This window comes from Rhizoctonia solani, chromosome 6 (genome assembly GCF_016906535.1).
Source record: "Rhizoctonia solani chromosome 6, complete sequence".
Classification (NCBI taxonomy): domain Eukaryota; kingdom Fungi; phylum Basidiomycota; class Agaricomycetes; order Cantharellales; family Ceratobasidiaceae; genus Rhizoctonia; species Rhizoctonia solani.
Genome location: NC_057375.1, coordinates 1,877,989 through 1,896,942, shown reverse-complemented (window position 1 = coordinate 1,896,942; position 18,954 = coordinate 1,877,989). Strand labels below are relative to the sequence as shown.

The 18,954-nt window shown below is 47.8% G+C and overlaps 5 protein-coding genes across 5 annotated transcripts; 3 read left to right on the top strand and 2 right to left on the bottom strand.

Annotated features, from left to right (window-relative positions):
• Window positions 1–3,065: 3,065 nt before the first annotated feature.
• RhiXN_06017 (uncharacterized protein) lies at window positions 3,066–4,151 on the top strand (the record flags this gene model as incomplete). The annotated part of the gene is made up of 5 exons (XM_043325833.1): window positions 3,066–3,105; window positions 3,168–3,225; window positions 3,283–3,439; window positions 3,499–3,894; window positions 3,954–4,151. 5 exons carry the CDS (start codon window positions 3,066–3,068, stop codon window positions 4,149–4,151), a joined length of 849 nt encoding a protein of 282 aa, XP_043181265.1.
• Window positions 4,152–4,761: 610 nt separating this feature from the next.
• Window positions 4,762–6,153, top strand: RhiXN_06016 (uncharacterized protein; the record flags this gene model as incomplete). The annotated part of the gene is made up of 5 exons (XM_043325832.1): window positions 4,762–5,084; window positions 5,140–5,226; window positions 5,383–5,449; window positions 5,479–5,493; window positions 5,557–6,153. The coding sequence occupies 5 exons, from the start codon at window positions 4,762–4,764 to the stop codon at window positions 6,151–6,153; spliced, it is 1,089 nt and encodes a 362-aa protein (XP_043181264.1).
• Window positions 6,154–7,248: 1,095 nt separating this feature from the next.
• Window positions 7,249–11,208, bottom strand: RhiXN_06015 (Enoyl-(Acyl carrier protein) reductase; the record flags this gene model as incomplete). Its single annotated transcript, XM_043325831.1, has 17 exons — window positions 7,249–7,388; window positions 7,450–7,584; window positions 7,637–7,726; window positions 7,780–7,944; window positions 8,002–8,087; window positions 8,674–8,889; window positions 8,944–8,959; window positions 9,209–9,343; window positions 9,397–9,462; window positions 9,516–9,682; window positions 9,878–9,949; window positions 9,999–10,196; window positions 10,246–10,457; window positions 10,507–10,598; window positions 10,648–10,782; window positions 10,839–10,935; window positions 10,990–11,208. 17 exons carry the CDS (start codon window positions 11,206–11,208, stop codon window positions 7,249–7,251), a joined length of 2,241 nt encoding a protein of 746 aa, XP_043181263.1.
• Window positions 11,209–11,694: 486 nt separating this feature from the next.
• RhiXN_06014 (uncharacterized protein) lies at window positions 11,695–16,145 on the top strand (the record flags this gene model as incomplete). Its single annotated transcript, XM_043325830.1, has 30 exons — window positions 11,695–11,885; window positions 11,950–12,113; window positions 12,307–12,416; window positions 12,468–12,614; window positions 12,670–12,843; window positions 12,907–13,016; window positions 13,073–13,271; window positions 13,320–13,567; window positions 13,627–13,730; window positions 13,784–13,815; window positions 13,874–13,899; window positions 13,950–13,968; window positions 14,027–14,048; window positions 14,107–14,202; window positions 14,248–14,265; window positions 14,292–14,331; window positions 14,377–14,463; window positions 14,513–14,529; window positions 14,584–14,785; window positions 14,835–14,856; window positions 14,906–14,950; window positions 14,999–15,028; window positions 15,089–15,107; window positions 15,170–15,230; window positions 15,283–15,392; window positions 15,442–15,457; window positions 15,514–15,562; window positions 15,618–15,770; window positions 15,822–15,876; window positions 15,931–16,145. 30 exons carry the CDS (start codon window positions 11,695–11,697, stop codon window positions 16,143–16,145), a joined length of 2,781 nt encoding a protein of 926 aa, XP_043181262.1.
• A 587-nt stretch (window positions 16,146–16,732) lies between these two features.
• Window positions 16,733–18,723, bottom strand: RhiXN_06013 (amidase; the record flags this gene model as incomplete). The annotated part of the gene is made up of 5 exons (XM_043325829.1): window positions 16,733–17,296; window positions 17,351–17,640; window positions 17,692–17,881; window positions 17,933–18,081; window positions 18,141–18,723. The coding sequence occupies 5 exons, from the start codon at window positions 18,721–18,723 to the stop codon at window positions 16,733–16,735; spliced, it is 1,776 nt and encodes a 591-aa protein (XP_043181261.1).
• Between the last annotated feature and the right edge of the window lie 231 nt (window positions 18,724–18,954).

Here is an 18,954-nt window from a genome sequence, read left to right as displayed (position 1 = left end):
AAGACCCCCGCTGGCTACCCCTTAATATATGGTCCGCGTTCAACGTATTTATTGGTGAGTACCTTGTTGCACCACTTCCTGCTGATTGGGTATGCCATCACCCCAACTCTGATGACGCTGCCCGGAATTAGTGCCGCATGGACACTCCCAAAACGAGACCTGCAATCAGGTATTTGCTCCTGTTTACTCCATGGACGTCCGAAACGATCCCCATGTGGTGAAGTCAAGTTTGCGAGACATCATGATTTAAGGCTGGTTGCGAAAAATACGGGTCATGACTTGTACATTACTTCATTGCGTGCTGAAAATACACTTTTTGATGAGATATATTAGTTTGGGCTGCTCGAGTGGAAAAGGATCTCACATGACCTTAGGGGAATTAACTTTACGAACTTATTTGTGGGGACCGGTTACCCCGAAACAAGAGGAGAATCCGGGGTAAGAATCCCAGCTTCCGAACGATGAGTTGATGGGTACTCAATGACTATTCTGCTTTATTGTTCCAATTGGTGTTTATTCAGACGTTTACAAAGTCGCCAATGGTCATAATGTCAAGTCGTCGGCGGAGCATACCCAAGCGTACGAACTGTCGGTGGATGGATTCAAGGTGGACACAACCATTCGGGTAGCATCTATGGATCAGGATGGATAGTAAGTATCTTACCCTAACGAGAAGCTTGCTCGCTATTAACGGAAAGCGCTTGTTAGAGTGGATGCGTTATAATTTAGGATTGTTAAGCCAGATGACAAGATTGTTATTGCCCGTTCTTGCTATAACCGAGACTTGTTTGGGGCCACACGTGGAGGGCGGCAACACTTGGGTGGTGAGCATGCATATGTCTAAAACATTTAATGGGTCGCTCTCCTCGGTGAACAGGCTGTGTTGGACGTGAGATACGAGCTTGGGGTGCGTCCATCGGTCAAATTTACTACCATAGCGATGGATATCGGTACAGGAAACCTTTCCAAATTACTCGAATTTTCAGAAATGTTGCTCCAGAAACTTTCTAATACAGCTAATTAAGATTTGCGTATATTCACCCAAGTCTAAACTTACTTGACGCTTCAGTAGGCCTTCAATCTCGGTATGTAACTTGCTCGCATGTATAAATTCTCTTGCAAACTACCTCATTTTCATCTTCATATTTATGTTGAAAGACTTGAAGTGGCGTCTTAAGAGTGATCACATCCACCTAATCTCACAAATGCTTGTTGGTGAATTGGGTAGACTGCTTTGTCCATGAAAATAGCTCAATAAAGTACACTCAAGTGTAGGAACGTTACCAGCGGTCCAAGCTCGATAACTGGAGGCCTAGAGTACGGAGATCCCGCGTATATTCCAAGCAAATAAGAGGAGTAGGTGAATCGAATAGCCGGATCTTTAAGTGTACCTTAATATAGATCGTCTCATCCCTTCCACACATATTGTTTCGTATGTCAACGAAAGTTTGATCGTTTAGTCTTTATAAACAAAAATCCTGAATGTACTGATGTATAAGCAGGCTACCCTTTGTTATGCATGCGCGTAATCTCCGAAGATGCTACTTGTCACTTACGGCGCACCCCCTGGGTATGTGTGGGTGGTGGATGAATATGGTCGGAAAGTTTGATAACCTGGCTCCCTCGCTTGCCCCACACATATGGACCATCATCAGGTGAGAAAAAATGAGTACTATACATTCATCAATACTAGGACCCATATTGTAGCTGACATGCCCACATTACGACAGAACGTCTTCCACGTGATAGCCATTTTAACCCACGCCTCTCGGCCGTGCGCGCTCCACCTACCTATGCTTTTATAAGTTTATCCCACTCACCTCCCGCCACCCATCGACTCCAAACACATCAGCTCAAAATCACGTTGATAGTCCGGATATCCACAAATCCAGAACATTCCGAGTCGATTTGTCCCCTTCCGCATGCTTCACCCAGTCTTGAATCACAACGATCATCCGTCGGAAATAACCGTGTCGGGTCCAAGTATTATGTCATCCTCGTTAGGCGGGTGTGTATCAGAATGCTTCCGACTCATCAAGCCCGGGCTGCGCCAGTGCCAGCTGCGCCCAATGTCGTAGCCCGAAGAGAGCCATTATATGTGGGCAGCGATATTATATGACCAGCAAACCGTTCTCCTGTATCTCGCGTGTGTACCCCTGGGCGATGAGGGGCCCGATCGACAAGGTACGAGCAACCGAGGAACTTAATTAAGGGTGTGTGGGAGTGGTGCCTAGCGACCCGCCGATCGTGTGGATCCTTGATCTGCGGTGCTCCGAGGTCTTCTCCGGTACCGGCGAAGCCCCCGATATCCAGTGTATAAATATCATTTTGGACCACAGGAGGACTCGCTCTTTTCATCTCCCCATCTCTCTCTTTCCTTATTATTTATGGTCGTCATCTCCCCATCGATGCCCATTAGTGGGCCGTACACGGACCATCCAGCGCAATTGGCAGGGATTGTATTCCCAAACCAGTCTATGCAAGCTTTATCGAGCGTCATTCATTTATTTGGTGAGTGTATTGGGCAGTGTAAGCGGTGCAGGGCTAATACGGGCAACTGTAGGATGCAGCATTCTTGCGTTTTGTTTTGCTCGTCGGACGACAGGAGAGCCTTTCTTTTCTTGGCATACATGGATGAGCATGTCTTGGCCAAGGCTTTGCGTACTCCTAGTCTTTCTTGACTCGCAAGTGCCGCTCTCTTGTTATTTAGCGTGTTTTGTCTGACTGTTTGATTTAGTTGGCTATTTCTGTTCTCCAGTACGTTACTGTCCTGCACTCGGTTTCGAATTTCGGTCGGTTAACACATGCGTACGTAGCTGGTCTTTTAATCGGAGGCGCTGGCATGTCAAGCAGCTTTCTCAACTGCGCCCTCGGAATCTACGCGTGCATTCTATTATATGCTGGTAGCAAAATGTTAATTTACTCGTTTCTTATTGAAAAGGTAGACTCCTCCCTCCCGGTTTTATCAGGCCGAGACTGACCTCCAAGCATAGGTTCACGTTGTTTGGGGCGGGACACACCAGCCAAGGTTACACTCCAAGGTTTATTGGGGGTGCCTCGTTACGATGATGCCATATGTAGCTATTGTGATTATGATGCTCATTGGTAAGCCATTCACCCCAGAATTTTTCTGTACTATTCATACTCATACTGCGTGGGTTGATTAGGTAGGGTCGCTTATTTCAGGGATGATAGATCGTGTATCATTGGACTCCGAAAATACGCGTGAGTTGGCATTCTGGCCTTGCTACATTCAGGGGCTGATACATGAGGCCGACGTAGATCGTTATCGCTACTCATTTACGACCTATATATCAATATATTCCTGACAGGAATGTTCCTGTGGCCATTATTCCGAAGCCGGTTGTCTAATCCTAGGATTAAGAAGATGGCCATGAGGACTCTGGTTGCAGCTTTTGCGGCTTTGACTACCTCTACCGTACGTCCCGATTTATCCTCGTGGTAATTGAATGCCTCAATGTTACGTCATTAATTTAGATCAACATCGCTGTATTAACCATCATGCATGGGCAGCAACTGGGGTGGGTTTGTTTGGGAAGCTGTGGTGCCGATGTGACAGTCAACGCGTTGGTGCTGTTCTGGGTGACGGACAACATCGCCCAGGGCGGATCTGAGAACTCCCCCACTCATTGCCCCACTAATGCTCCTGGCGCCCCGGTCGTCTCGAACCAATCTCTCCCAGATGATGAGGGCGTCAGGTCACACGTCCATATTTCTCGAGAACGTGTATCGTCTGTGATCCGACGAGGCGAGCCCGTAGTGTTTGGCAAGCCCACAGGTCGACGCAGCAAGAGCTTCATAAGCAAGATTGGAGATGTTCTGAGGAGCAAGAAGGATGATGTTGATGACGGGATGCATCAGATGAGTGTTCAGGTAGGTCATTGGAATTTAGAGTGTTAGGGCCACGTTGTTGACGTTTCACCTCACTTTAGGTAACGATCACGACCGAACAACAAGGTGATATCATGATGAACGATGTCAAATATGCTCCTCGCTCAGAGTCAATCAATGAGTCAATTGGGACGAGCAGGATGGATCTCGAGAAAGGTGAGGTAGAGGAAGAAGGCGCAAAGAGACTGTTGTACTACCTGGCCACAGAAGAAAGGCATAATATAGGTTGTTTTCTTTGATTTGTTGTCGCTCTTTTAGCTTTTTGTACGCGGGATTGGCTGTATGTGTGTAATATTGTTTTAAATGGTATCCCTATGTATCTGGACTGTATGCGCTGGACCCTGAGTACCCTCGTGACCCCATATTCATATCGAGGCCCGACTCGGATGCAAATATACCGGGGGAATTTGATCAGGAAACCAACTTGGGAATTGTCCTGCCCGACACCACGATATGAGATCTCCGTTGTGACATTTTTTATCCGACCACCAGCTGCTGTATAGTACTACACCAAACCTGCCCGGAGCCTATAACTTTCTTGCTTGTGAGTAATTATTAATCTGGTACCTTGGGAGATGTGCTCGGTATCTGGCGCGACACATCTTGATTGAGCTGGCTCGCGTCTCTGGAGCTGATCGCTGTTAAATATAGCCTTTTTTTTTCTGCCAATTGCTTTGATTTATTTTATTGAAAATGGGGCGCTAATTCGGCTGTGTAGGATACGACACTACCTTGCCAACTTTTTTCTTCTGGTTATCGACGATTCCATAATCCACACCCACCCCGCCTTTTGGAGACAATACCCGCGAGATTGCTCAAGGTGAGCAGAACCACATGGGGCTGAAAAGAATGCCCTCTGGTGGGACCGAACCGCTTACCTTTGACCCCTCTAGCAACATGGCCACCAACCACATACCGGTGCCAGCGGCCCAGGCTGCGCTCTCGTTGCTATCGCTCTCGTCCGGCTTGTCGTCCTCCACGCCTCCGCCATCCCAGTCAACCCCTACCTCGGCGCCTACGCTCGGCCGCTTTGTTCACTCTCCGAGATCAACAGCGTCGGTGGTCCGGCCATCGCCAGTTGCGCCATCGCCAGCATCGACTCCCAGTGCTGGTAGGAGGCGCCCGAGTTCGACCACTCTTACAAAGCGAAGAACAAGTGATGCAACCCGAGGGTAAACTAATGCAATATTACTTGATTGTATCGGACCGAACTAACTCTTGGACCAGTGACTCGGTCGCACCTGGCTCGTCCACAGACACACCAGCAGCACCCGAAGCAAACGGAGGCAAGGCCAAGAAGGGAACGATATTCAAGTGCGAAACGTGTTCAAAGGTACAGTTATGTCCCTTAATCATCCATCCATCCGTCGGTACCCGGTCCAGCCCTATGGTCAGATGGGAATTCCATCCCATTCGAATTAACCTTGCATTAATTACATAATCTGATGTGTTGGTACTTTTTCTACCCAGGTATATCGCCATCCAAATTGTTTGGTCAAACATCGATGGGAGCACTCCCCCCATTGGCGAGAGGCAAGTAAGTTTCTGCTGAGTAAACATCAGCAGGTCCAAATGCTCGAGGTGCGTTGTCGCGTTGGGGGAGTAGGACGGCAAAGGTGGTGACTGTGGATGTGGTGCGTGTAGGCGGCGGCAATCTTATCGCACATTTCGCCCGCGAAGAACGGTATGGGCACGAGTCTCCCCGAAGACCGATCATTATGGCCGGCTTACCTATCCGGAGGACTATTACCGATGCCGACAGCAGGGACGTCCGTCCCCATAACGCCGGCCGCTCCTTCAACCACTGCTTATCGTGAGCGCGAGGCATCGGTTGCGACTTCGGTGGTCGAGGATGATGAGGATATGGGTGAATCAAGCGACGAGCGGGAGGATAGCGGGTACGGATCGTCTTCGGCTGCGCTCGCCGTTCCTGGCCGGCCCCAACCTCGGCCTCACCAAACTTACGGAGTCGCAACGAGCATCGGAGGACATGAGTATACGCTTAGCTCATCTCATGCTGGCTGTGATGCAGGTGCACATATTGGTTCTATGGCTTATCAGTTTAGCATTGGTCGATCCATGAGTGCGTCCAGCTTTGGCGTATCAAGTCTCCGCGGTCGGGACGATGAAGAGGAAGAGGAACCTGAAGGTGCTCATGATGACCACAATCACACTCATACCAATGGGAACGGGAGGAAATGGGACGAGGACGAAAGCATGGCGATGGATATGGATCTCTAAGGACTATCGTAATCTCGATCTAGCTCTCCACTTTATGTTTGTTTGTATTGGTGCTGTGAGATAGCCGGTAGGAAGGTTTTGGATCTTGTACAATTATACATCCTAACGTCCAATATAACGCTTTGCATCCACTCGTTCATTTAGTGTCTTGGTTTATTGGAACCTTTATCACGTGATAATGACGGGATGTATGCGTCGTATTGCGTTTCCTCAATTGTCGGGCCTCCCGGCTCGCAACTGGCTTTTTTTGAAAAATAAAATAAAATAAAATAACAGTATTTAAACAGGAAGCTTTTGGATCCTGTTTGAGAATAGCATAAAGCACCATAAATAAAAACTGGGCCTTGACCCGGCATGCAAAAAAGAGAAGGAAAATACGAGCACATGAAGAAAGAGGAAACACGCATACGACCAGGATCGGCAGACGTGGGGGGGGGGGCGGGGGCCAATCCACTGAGCGAGCTGGGTGAGCGGTCAAACCGGACCATAGCGAGCAGAAGAGGTGCGGGCGGGTGGGACTCACGGAAACAGGAGACAAGTAGACAGGACAAGCTCTGCTGCGAGCATATAGTGCTCGCAGTACTTAGTATGGAAGAGAATGAACACGGGGCACAAGCGCCGAATCCAAGTACTATAAACGGTGCGCAAACACGATGCCTACCGAGTAGGCACAAGTACGTGCTCTGGCCTGATCAGCCCAATATAAGGTTTGCGGCCTCCACAGGCTCCGTCGCAAAAGTCCGCTCGTGCGTGTCCAACAGAGCTTTGCTTGGTTTATCCCACTACGCCCAGGTATCCATTCCTATTCATTCAGAACTACTGGCTTGATCAAACCACAGAGTAAAACCTTGCGATTATCTTATGAATCGAGATCGATTCACTTATTAATACGGGATTCCACCAGCTACAAGAATACTGGAGCCTGTGACGTGGGTCGAAACTTTATTTGAAGCAAGCACTAGCACTTGGTTAGCAACATCTATGGGTTGGGCGATCCGCTTCAGTGGCGTGCTGCGGTGCATTTAGTGCCGGCGCTCGAGATAGATTTTACGAATCACTCACTCATTGATTACCTTGTTGGAACCAGCTTCGTCTTCAGAAAAATCCTGCCATTGGCGTATTCACCCATCCTGGAGATACCGCGTTGATTCGTCCCTGAGGTGCGATTTTAACGATTTCGTGTTTCAATGTACAAACAAGTCCGTGTTGAAGTCCAGAAGATCCGCACGCGTAGTCTATTAAAAGGTTCAGCACCAGATTAGCACGATGGAATGGAAACATAAAACAAGACATCACCTATGTGTCCTTTTTCTCCAAACTCTCCACATGTGCTCCCCATTACCACCATAGCCACCTTGGAAAGGTCAGGTTCGTAGTCTTGTCGAGGACTTCGTAAAGCCCTGAGAAACTCTCTGGCCACAAGCAAAGTGCCTTGAGTTTAGTCAGAATTAAATCAAACCAGCGTATTAATCTAGGCACCAACCAAACAGGTTCACGGATACAGTCTCGGTCCACTGTGAAGGCTCCATGTCAACTAGATCCACCTCGTCCTTCACCCAAATTCCATGGCACACTACAATGCTATTTCACATACCATCGATTGTCAAAAAGTGTAGTATAACCTACCAATAAGAATTTGGACTTCTTGCTTGAATTTATCTCCAGCAGTGATGAACAACTGTTTTACGGATTCCGCATCGGTAACGTTGGCTTTCACCAAATGAAGTCTATCGGACTGCTCGAGGACCCCAGTTTTCGTATTGTATTGTGCAGTAACTCGGGCCCCGTGGTCTTCCAAATAGCTCGTAAAGTCAAGTCACTAGCAGGTGTGTTTGTAATTCTACCCACCTAAAAATAGTCTAGTGATGACGGAACCAATGCCACCTGAGGCTCCTGTGATGAGGACGTGAACATTAGTGAACCCGAGATCCATCCTGGTGGTGATTGGGCGTATGTCTGGGTGAGGGGGTTCCGAATAGATCCACTGTACAGGACAATTCCTGATTGCCTCGTGTTTCACTGTTTAGGAAGACTTGATGTACCATCTATCGGTTAGACGTCACCTCGCATATAGATGTCGGTAACGTAAGCTTCAGGATCGAGAAGAATCGGGAGTTTACGAGGAGCAGTCATACGTGGTATTTGTTTTGTCTCAGGATATATCTGTAGCGAAAATTAACGGGTTTACCGTAACTAATTAGCCACAGCGATGAATATAGCTACCACTACATTCCAACCTTATGTGTCTGCCCGCAAGACCCGCACATGATTATTTTATTATGTACCGATGAATATCTAGGTGACAAGAAGCAGCTTTTGTCATGATTAGATCCCCAAACCCCATATATTTCGAGCGCAGTACGAGAGAAAGTGCCCTGGCGCACACGCGGACTTTCTTGACTTGGCTCATTACGCGGTGTATCCAGTAGATGTATGCATGGAGTATAGACTTATGGCATTGACTTTCTGAGTTGCAGAGTTATTGCTCGGTCCATTCTAATATATGCTGTAGTTACTTACCGGGGCTTTGCCCTTGGGCTGGTGCTAGCGGCAGCAGTAGCACTTCCATCCTCGTGTTTTGCACTTGTCTCTCCGGGAGGGTTAAGTAGTCGTCCTTCCATTCCACCAGCAACAATAATATTTTGCCCTGTTACATGCCCCGAAAAAGTCGAAGAAGCAAGTACCAAAACCTGTCGAGCTATATCACTTGTAGTGGCTATTTTTCTCAGGGGAACACTATCAAAATATTGGATGAGATAATATTCGATCCTCCAGATAGGAAATGCATACGTCGCGATTGCCCGCTCTACTAGCGAAGGATCAGACATTGTGGCTTCGGCCATAGGGGTTCGACCCATCCCGGGGACACAGCGTTTATTCGCCCAGCCGGGGCGATTTGAACAATTTCATTCTTGACCGTGCGGATAAACCCCGACTGAAGCGCCGCCTTGGAACATGAGTAATCTGATCCAAACAATAGTCATTCGAGCAAGGTACGTGTTTGAATAGATTGAATTGTTAGGTTCGGCCAATGTAACTGATAGAATAAACTCACCAACGTGCCCGGCCTCACCGAATTCTCCCGAGGTGCTCCCTATAACGACGACTGCGACCTTTGATAAATCAGGTGCAAACTTTCGTCGTGGTTTGCGAAGACGCCGAAGGAATTCACGAACAAGCAAGAATGGGCCTGGTATAAGTGCTTGAGTATGGGTGCGAAAGACTATCCAATTCGGCGCCTACCTGTCAAGTTCACATCCAATGTTCGCTTCCACTGTGCCAAGTCCATGTCTACGAGGTTCACATCCTCTTCGGGGAATATACCATGATTGACTAAGACCAGCTCATGTTATGTTACTGACTTAAATGGAATTTATCAAGGGACTTGCCAATTAACACCTGAACCTCCTGTTCGAAAAACTCTCCGCCGCGCGAAAACAGTTTCTTGACAGCATGTTCGTCCGTCACATCCGCTTGGAACAGCTCTAGATTATCGATTCCCTTTTGAAGCTCCGGTAGGGATCCAGGGCTGGTATGGTACTGGGCCGTTACATAGGCACTGTGTTCTGGTCCGTATTTGTTTGTGCGTCGCGTGGTCTAATGCAAGGCGAGGGCTTACTCAAGAACTCTTGAACAATTTCGAGTCCTATTCCCCCAGCCGCACCTGTGACTAGCACATGTACGCGATTTAATCCAAAGTCTATTCCGCCTGGAAGTGACATACGGAAGATGATGGGCAAAGGAAAGTGAGGGATCGTTGGGTTGATCAGTCGAATTGGGAAGATGACTAAGCAAACTTCTTATGATTTATGAGCATGCCGAAGTTAAAACTGGATTATAAAAACTAGTCTACAGTGGTATATTTCCGAATGTGGTGTGCATCGGGGGTATGTGGGGTAAGTGGTGAGCGCGGATCAGCGTCGTGGTGAACCGCAGGGCTAACACGCGAGAGTGCGAATGAACGGTAGCGACTGGTACTATGCCTTCCCGCCCATCGCCTCTTGAGATTTCCAAATATAACCATCCCGAGGAGTACAATTATGCTATAGTGACTTATAAGTTTGAATCCACATGAACGTACATAAAACTTACACGACTGTTCCAGGACCAGCCATGCGCCCTCCATCTTGAGAACCAGGTAATGGGTCATGTACTGGTATAGGTAGAGTTGGCTCAGGCGGACCATCTCTCTGTCCTGAAGGATATCCGCCTAGGGGACATGCATGTTTAGATTTCCAGACCAGTTTATGATTCCCTTGGTCTTCAAGAGGGTCAGCGTGCGACAACAACGTTGGTTCTGAGGGCTATATTCTGGTTAGAGTTTGTTCTGACACTAAGAATTCTGATACCCACCTCAGTGACCGATGAATCACACATAAAAGTGAAAACGGCCTTTTGAGGAACGCCCATATATAAACCGCCACGGAACGTCACCGTGAGAGGGACTACGTGGACCTTTAGTATGGAGGTTATAATATATCACAACAGACGTACGATTTCCCATAGAATCTATCTTTCGAGAAAGCTTGGAAGTCACATTCAACTGACGATCCGGGAAATTTCCTGCTACAGGTACGACGTATATTGTCCTAGGAGGTTCGAGCCGATGATCAGGACGCTCGCTGATCACTTGAATAGTGGATGAGTGATGACTTGATTCAAGACTTGAGCCAAGTGGGGCTTACCAGTCATGCAGACGTTTGTCCCTTGCTCGCATTGATCACGAGCCGGAAGAGTGCCATCCCAAGGAATATAGTCGCCAAGACTGATATCGTAATGTATCTATGCGAATATGAATATCACTTTAAAGAAAACCAGTATGATACCTGGACTTACCCTGGTTATGGAAGGCGGTGTTTCTACATCTCTCGATATCCTATACTTTGCACGACTTAGTAGAGGACAGAGGTCATATTTGAGGACATGACCGCCCGAGGTTGCACTGAAGATGCAATCGAAGCGGACGCTGTCAGTGGTGGTCGGAAGTGCAAATACTGATCCGATTTGCAATAGAGTGATGACAGCCAGCTTGGAGGCTCGGCGCTTGACAGACATCCTGTCCTGATACGAACGACGACGTGGAAAGGGATCTGACCTTGCTCAATCGCTCCCAGTCTTGTATATCTCTTCATTTGAAACGCACCATGTGCCGGCGGAAGAAACTGAAAATGCGAAATTGTGTTATATTCTGATTCCATATTCGAACGTACAGCCGAAGGTTCTTTGTCTTGTCGGCCCGGCTTCGTTCATGTGGTGGCCACCTCAGAAGGCGGCTCTTCCGTGATTGACAAATTCATAATAAAACCACTGGTTTATCATGCTGCAATTTATGGTAACTATTACGCCATTGGGGTTCAACCCCGACAGATGCGCCATGACCACCTGATATGCGCCCTTGATTCGTCAAGAATCGCTATTCCGAACTTGGATGACACGAGCTCGAGAAACGGTCCGGTCTGCCGATGAGCTATAGTTCATAAATATATACACGGCACGAAATTATTCTTGCACGCTCTCTCGAACGTTTCCAGTACTCTCATCATGCCCAACAAACCTCGTGCGGTTGACGGTGTTGACCTTCATTGGCTTGACGGAAAAGCGCCGTCAACGACAGCTAATCCCAGTACTTGGGGGGTTCCTTGGGCTAAAGGCGAAATTGACAAGTCAACCGCGCTCGCACTCACTACGAGTGATGGAAAAAGTGTTCCAGTACAAAGTTGGCCACTTGCCTAGTGAGTATCGCGACACAGCAATTATCTTTGACTCTTTAACTCATACACATACTCCGACATCCAGCTGGCCGGACGGATCGTTAAAGTGGACTGGCCATGCTGTAGCTGCAGAAACGACACTCCCCGACACGCTCCATCTTGCTCCTGGTTCACCTTCAGAACCAGCAAGCCCTATCACTGTGAAGCAGGGTGGGGGCACTATTACAGTTACTACCGGGGATTTCGAAGGTGAAGGTGACTATCCGCTGATATGAGCAAAACTAAACTTCTGTAAAGCCCAAATTAAATCATCGGGTACTACGCTTATTTCCTCGTTATCAATTGGAGGTTCAAAAAAACTATCTAATGGACAACTGATTGTCAAAGTTCAGGGCAAGTAACTCACAGTATTATGGATGAATCCGACTGATAGGTGTATCAGGCCAACCTGACGAACCCGAAGCCAACGATCCTGCCAACATTCATACTACGACCGCAAATGTAACTGCAGCGACAGTTGAAAGTGACGGCCCAGTCCGAGCAACAATCAAGGTATTTTACACGTCTGGGGTATATTTATGTGTTTATTAACGCCCTCATCAGGTGACCGGAACATACAAGGGCGACGGTCATGGAGAATGGCTTCCGTTTACTATCAGGCTCTACTTCAGCGCTGGATCGACAGCCATCAAAATTCAACACTTGTTCCTATTTGATGGAGACCAGTCCAAGGACTTTATCAAAGGCATTGTGCGCGCCATGATCTAAACTGCCACAAGCCGTCAACTCACTTAACTACATCCAGGGCGTAAAATTCGACGTGCCCCTCTCTGACGAGCTATATGATCGCCACATTCGATTCACTTCCGCTTCTGGGGGATTGTGGGGTGAAGCTGTTAGGGTCTTGTCAGGACTTCGACGCGACGCAACTGCTGCGTTGCTTGCCCCCCAATTCGAAGGAACTACCCTGCCCGCCAAGGTAAATTCTCCCCATACATTGGGTTTTACGAATACAATACAAAATGATTGGTATTTTCGGTAGGATTCAGGATCGTGGCCAGCAACTATTACAGCTGGAATTGATACTCTGCCTACTTGGAACGACTACACATTAGTTCAATTGAGTGCTGACCATTTCGACATCTGGAAAAGGTATGTATTGTTGATCATGTCTGGAGTCAGCTTTTTTTGTAACTAGGCTTTGGTAGGACAAGCAACAAGAGCAGCTGGATTAAACACGCTGGACATGGTACTCGTGCAAATGGAACTGGATACATTGGAGGAGCTAAGGGGGGCGGAGTTTTGTTTGGACTACACAACTTTTGGCAACAACATCCTCGCCAACTGGATATCCGAAACGCAGCTGGAAGTACCGCGAATGTTACAGTATGGGCGTATTCTCCAGAGGTAACTTACTTTTATTATCCCTTATAATCTATATTTAACCGTTTTTAGGCTCCTGCTATGGACCTTCGTCACTATGATACAGTAGCCCACGGTTTGGACCTGGCATACGAAGATGTCGAGCTGGTTACTTCTAACCCTGCAGGAATTGCTCGCTCATATGAGCTCACCCTTAAAGCAGTCGCATCTACCCCCGCACGTCAAGCAATTGCTGACTTTGCTGCCGTGGTAGCTACTCCACCTCAACTCGTCGCTAGCCCAGAGTTTTACCAGAGCCACAAGCTGTTCGGAGGTCGATGGTGAGCTTAAATTCGCCGAATGAGTTCTGAATTTGGTGTCTGACATGCGTTTCGGCTAGGAATATACCCAATAAATCTCGGTCAGGTGCAGCCAAGATTGAAAATGAGAAGAGCCAACTGTTAGATTTCTATGTTGCCGAAATTGAGCAGCGGCAGTTCTATGGTAAGTGGAAGTTCAGATTTGGCTTGCGGCTACTTTGTTAACAGAATAATCAGGCTTCTGGAATTATGGCGATGTAATGCATACGGTGGGTGGCCTTCTGAATACATCAACCTGGCATATAATCTAATTAGTAATCTTGGAAGTACGACGACACAAGGCATACGTGGAGGTATGTATTTCATCTTGCGGTATGTCGCCTATACTAAGCCTCTTGGCCAGATACGACGTTGGTGGTTACGTGAGTAGAGTAACCGCATGGAGCTATCGAGAAGGATGCTTATGATAACTTATGAAAGGCATGGGATAATGCCGAGCTCGGTAAGCAAACTGGAATTCAGCGGAATTCCTCAGATTCTAACGAGCGATAATTTCTCAGGTACCGATCTATGGTTATGGATGTCGTTCTTGCGAACCGGGCGAGCGGATGTGTTCCGCATCGCGCATGCTATGACAAGGCATCTTTCGGAGGCAAGTCTATATCACTCCACTTTGAGTCTTAACTAACCATTAGCTATAGGTGGATTTCCATCACATCGTAAGGATTTCTAACTTGGGTATTAGGCGTTATTAAAGAAAGGGTTCTTGTAGGGTCCATTCGCAGGTACGGTACCTGAGCACTTGCGGTATAATTAGCGCCTAACTCCAGTGCAGGTCTCGGTAGCCGTCATAATGTTAGCCACTGGGGTGATGGTGCCAAGGAAGCACGTGTCAGCTCATCCACCTTGAAGAGGCCGTAAGTACCATGCTTTTGTGCACCTATCACCACTTATGTTCGATATTAGGTTCTACTACTTGACGGGTAAGCGCACCCTCGACTCTCATTGTGGAACGAATTTGGACTGACACGATGTAGCGGATGAGCAGATAGGCGATTTGATGCGTTATTCCCTTCAAGCGGACAAGACATTGATTGAGTGGGAGCCGCTCCGTAAAAGTAAGCCTTTCATATCATACCTCGAATTCAATCAATTGATCAGTGCCTGTATTCAAGTTCTACCGAAACCTACAGCGCCTACTCGGGTTCGTATTGGGCCTGATTGGACCGCCCTTGCTGGGTGAGTGAACTACTTTCACCGTAATAGATAGTCCGCTCATGCGAAACAGGAATTGGTTTACCGAGTGGGAGGTTAGCTATTTTGATTTGTTGGATGGGCTGCAGTTGACGATTTTCAAAGAGGACAAATGATACCAAGTGGAGAGACCGCATTGTTACCGGAATGGTTAGTGGTGATCACTCCTATTACGAGCCCCTCTGAACTGGAATTCAGACCGATATCGGAGCTATGAAATACGGCCTGGTGAGTTTTTATCTCCTATCCGCGCTGATCTCTTCTTGACTTGAAGTTTCGGGGTTTTAGTTTACGGGATATACTTCAGGTGCATTTATCCAATCATTCTACACGCCCAACTTCCACGCTTATCAAACTCCTCGCATACAGCTGTTGGTTTCGACCCAGACACCGGACATCTTACTGACGAAGGCGGCCAGTTTCAAGCATCGTGAGCTTTTGGAAGACAAACTATAGGTTAACACTCATCTTGGGCAACTCAGTTACCACTTGACAATGTTGTTTGGAGGGGGTGAATTTTTGATGGAACTCGTCGACACGGTTAGTGTGCCGTCTTTCGATAGCGCCTGGCTGGATTTTGCGAAATATTATAGTGAGTCGTAATTGTCCTTAAGTCGAGAGCTTTGACTTACTTTACAAAGATGCTACGTCTGCCGAGTAATTACTATCATTGTATTTGTATAAGAAATGAGACACTAACTTTTGCGGAACAGGAAAACCGCAAAATATGGTCAAAACTTCAACTCTGGAGGTTTTGGATATGTGAGTCAACCAACCAGGTTCTCAAACCGGTATTTTTAAATGACATCCGTTTCAGTTGTACGCCAAACTCCAGGCCTATGCCGGAGAACGACTCAACGATAACAACCTCAAGCAACTAGCTTGGAATCAAGTCACCGGATCCACCACCGGTTATTTCTCTAGCCCCAAAGAAGTCGGAGGGGTTAATGTTGTCGAGCCTATCAAAGAGGTGGGTTACCAAAATTGTTGTGAATGTTCTGCTTACTGACAGTGCATATAGATTACTTCTCTTGCGACGAACGATGCGGCTTCTTTTTCTCTGGCTCAATATGCCGGTTGGTATTCGTTTTATTCATTCGGAAGTTTAAGAGCTCAAACCTTCAAAACAGTTCTCGCTATTGCACCGGAACTAGCACCCAACTCGCTCGTAGAATCGCGTTCTGCCCAATACACACTTTCGTTACGATCGGTATCGACTGTAGTTGGGACCGATTACGGTGAAAAAGCGGCAATTTCGTCTGGTACCAGGCAGTCACTTGGAACTCCCAGACCAAAACCCAGTATCTTCAAACGTTTCTTGCGGCTGTTGAGATTGAGTAAGTGATTAAATGCAAAACTTCAGTGGGTAGGGAGTCGGGTCGATGGGAGTTATCATGTAAATCTTATAAAGTAATGATTCATTTCTGGAACATGCACCACAGATTTAGGTGTACCTCTAGTGGCGCATCAATAAAACTATTCCCCAGCTGGCAGTCGTAAGTAGAATTATAGTATCCCCCAGATAGAAGTACAATCCTATATGCAATCTCCTGGCTACCACAGGATCGTAAGAGTAGTTTATCACTCTACGTGATTTTGGCTGGCCTGAGAGATGGAGCCAGGCTTCGCTGGTGGGTTCTAATTTATATACTAATATGGCGAAGAAGATTGATAATCAGACACTCTTGGTAAAGGATGAGGGGTGATAGAATCTGACTCCATTAGCGATGGAGAATTCGCGCGATGGCTTAGTCAGCATTGGAAACGTGTATCATTGCAGCACCGGTTGTGCTCATATCCTCGATCATGATCATCTTGCGAGCCCACAACCGATATCATAAATTGACTGACGGTATATTATTTCCTCGAAATATTGACGGCTATCTACAGGGACCTGGCTAAATAATTATTATGCTGCTCGGTTGGGATGAATCACTTTTCGAATCTGGCCACAGCGTCTTCGACGTGTTTCAGCACAGCCAGTAGCTTCTCCTCCTGCCACCGACGGCCCACAAGTTGAAGGCCTACGGGTGCGCCATCGAATGTCTCAGGGTTCCATTGAGCCCTTACGAGCTCTTCCATCGGGTTTCGAGGCTGGTCATCCGAAGAGCGGCTTGCAGATGCCCAGGAGCTGGCTTGGAGTGGCTTTCCCGATGGGAAGACCACAGCTGGAAGATCGAGTAAATTCCAGTATGAAGTATACCCTATCCATGATGTGGTGTTGGGAGGGGGCGCAAGCGTAGCCGCCGCTGGACACAACACCGCATCAACTGGGCGTCCGCTCTTGGACCGCAATGCGGTATCATTCCAATGCTTCAATGCACGCGCTCGGAACTGGTCACGCTGGACGTTCACAGCCCATGACTCGGCCAATGTGTGCCCACCTCCCTCTTTGTAATTGTTCAAGAGTCGTGCGACAGGCGGGATCGCGGGTTCTCCTGATTCAGCTAGAACGGTGCGTATGGCTTCTCCGCCATCGAGCAGTAGTAGCTTCATCTAAAGTAACCCATATCTAAGTGATAAGCCTTGCTAAAATCCATTTGAACTTACGCCAAGCTCAAAGCCTTTCATATGATCCATCGGCACCCAATCGATAACCTCGTGCCCTGCTGCGATCAGCGCTTCTCGAGTCTTTTGTAGGCGCTCAATGACCGGTGGATGGGGTGCCACTACTCCGTCGTCGGTAAAGATTCCGATCAAAAGCTTCTCGCTCTCTCTATGCTGGGCGAGAGATGAATTCCAAGGGATGGGCAGGGTGCTGAAGTCGGAGGTCCATGGTTCGTAGTCGGAAATGACGCGACAGAACAGCTCGAGATCTCTAGTGGAGTGTGCCATCGGTCCTAAATGTAGTTTATTTCTAACGTTTGAATAACAGAACATTCCCAACATACCTGTTACCACGGGTGTATTGTCGAGCCCTTGGTACGGCGACGATAAGCCAGAAGCGGGCGACCTATCGCTCGAGGGTTTCAACCCATATATTCCGCACCATGCCGAAGGTACTCTAATGACACCAAGTGTATGTGAGTATGTTAATGAAGAGGACGATGTAAGCCCAAACCCACCTCTGTAATAATGACACTAAGTTAAGCACGACTGCCATAGCTTTTACGAATTATTATTATCACTTACAATAGAACTTCCAATATCTGTTCCAACTCCGAGCAAGCTTCCACGGGATGCAATTAGCGCTCCTTCGCCGCCAGTGCTTCCGCCGCAGCCGAGACTTCGATTGAAAGGATTGGTCGTGCGTCCGTAGATATTGCTCAACGTTTCGACAGCTAAGATAGTGTATGCATGTCAGCTTCATAATTGTCATCCTGCAAGTAAAGAACCGAACCGCCCAAGGCCTGAGGATTAGTTGTCTTGACATAGATAATAGCTCCAGCCTGCCGCAAAATCCGAACCACAGTCGCGTCTTCTTCCGCAATCGTGCGCCCCGCCCAAGCAATAAAGCCAGTCGCAGTATCCTCGCCTTTGACGGCAATATTGTCCTTGATGCTGATCGGCACACCGTGCAGCGGTCCAATCACCTTCCCGCTCGTCAATATATGCTCGTCTAGCTCCTGCGCACGAGCCAACGCCTGCTCAAACATCACCTCGGTCAGGCAGTTTGTAAGCTCCTGAGCCGCATATGCTGCCTTGCAGAATGCTGTGGTCACTTCCAGCGCGGTGCACTCTCTGGTAGCCAGACGCTGTGCAAGGTCGGTGACGTCGGATGCGAGGAAGGAACGCTCTCTATCAGTGAGACGAGCATGTACAAGGGGTATGACGTTGTTGTGAGACGGCGGAGGGGTGAGCTCGGCCAAGCTCCAGTGAGCGTAAGGCTCGAGTCGGTTGGCACGATCGTCGCGTTTGCGAGCGGCAGAAATTTCCCAAGCGGTCTCTGCTGGCTTAGAGTCGGTATGGGTGGTGCGAGACATAATAAGAGCGATGCGGACGGATGTTTGCTGAAAGCTATCGCTAAGACGCGTAAAAAATAACAGTAGTGTGACTCGAGGATGCAAGAATATAGTAAAGGAGAGTCCTGGGGCTAGGTTTATATATTCTCACTTGAGCAAGTACAGGAAAATTTACTGAGCCGCGCTCTTTCTCCTAGTAAGAGCTCTTGACAAACTCACATCGAGTAGCCTAATAGTATTGTACACATCTGT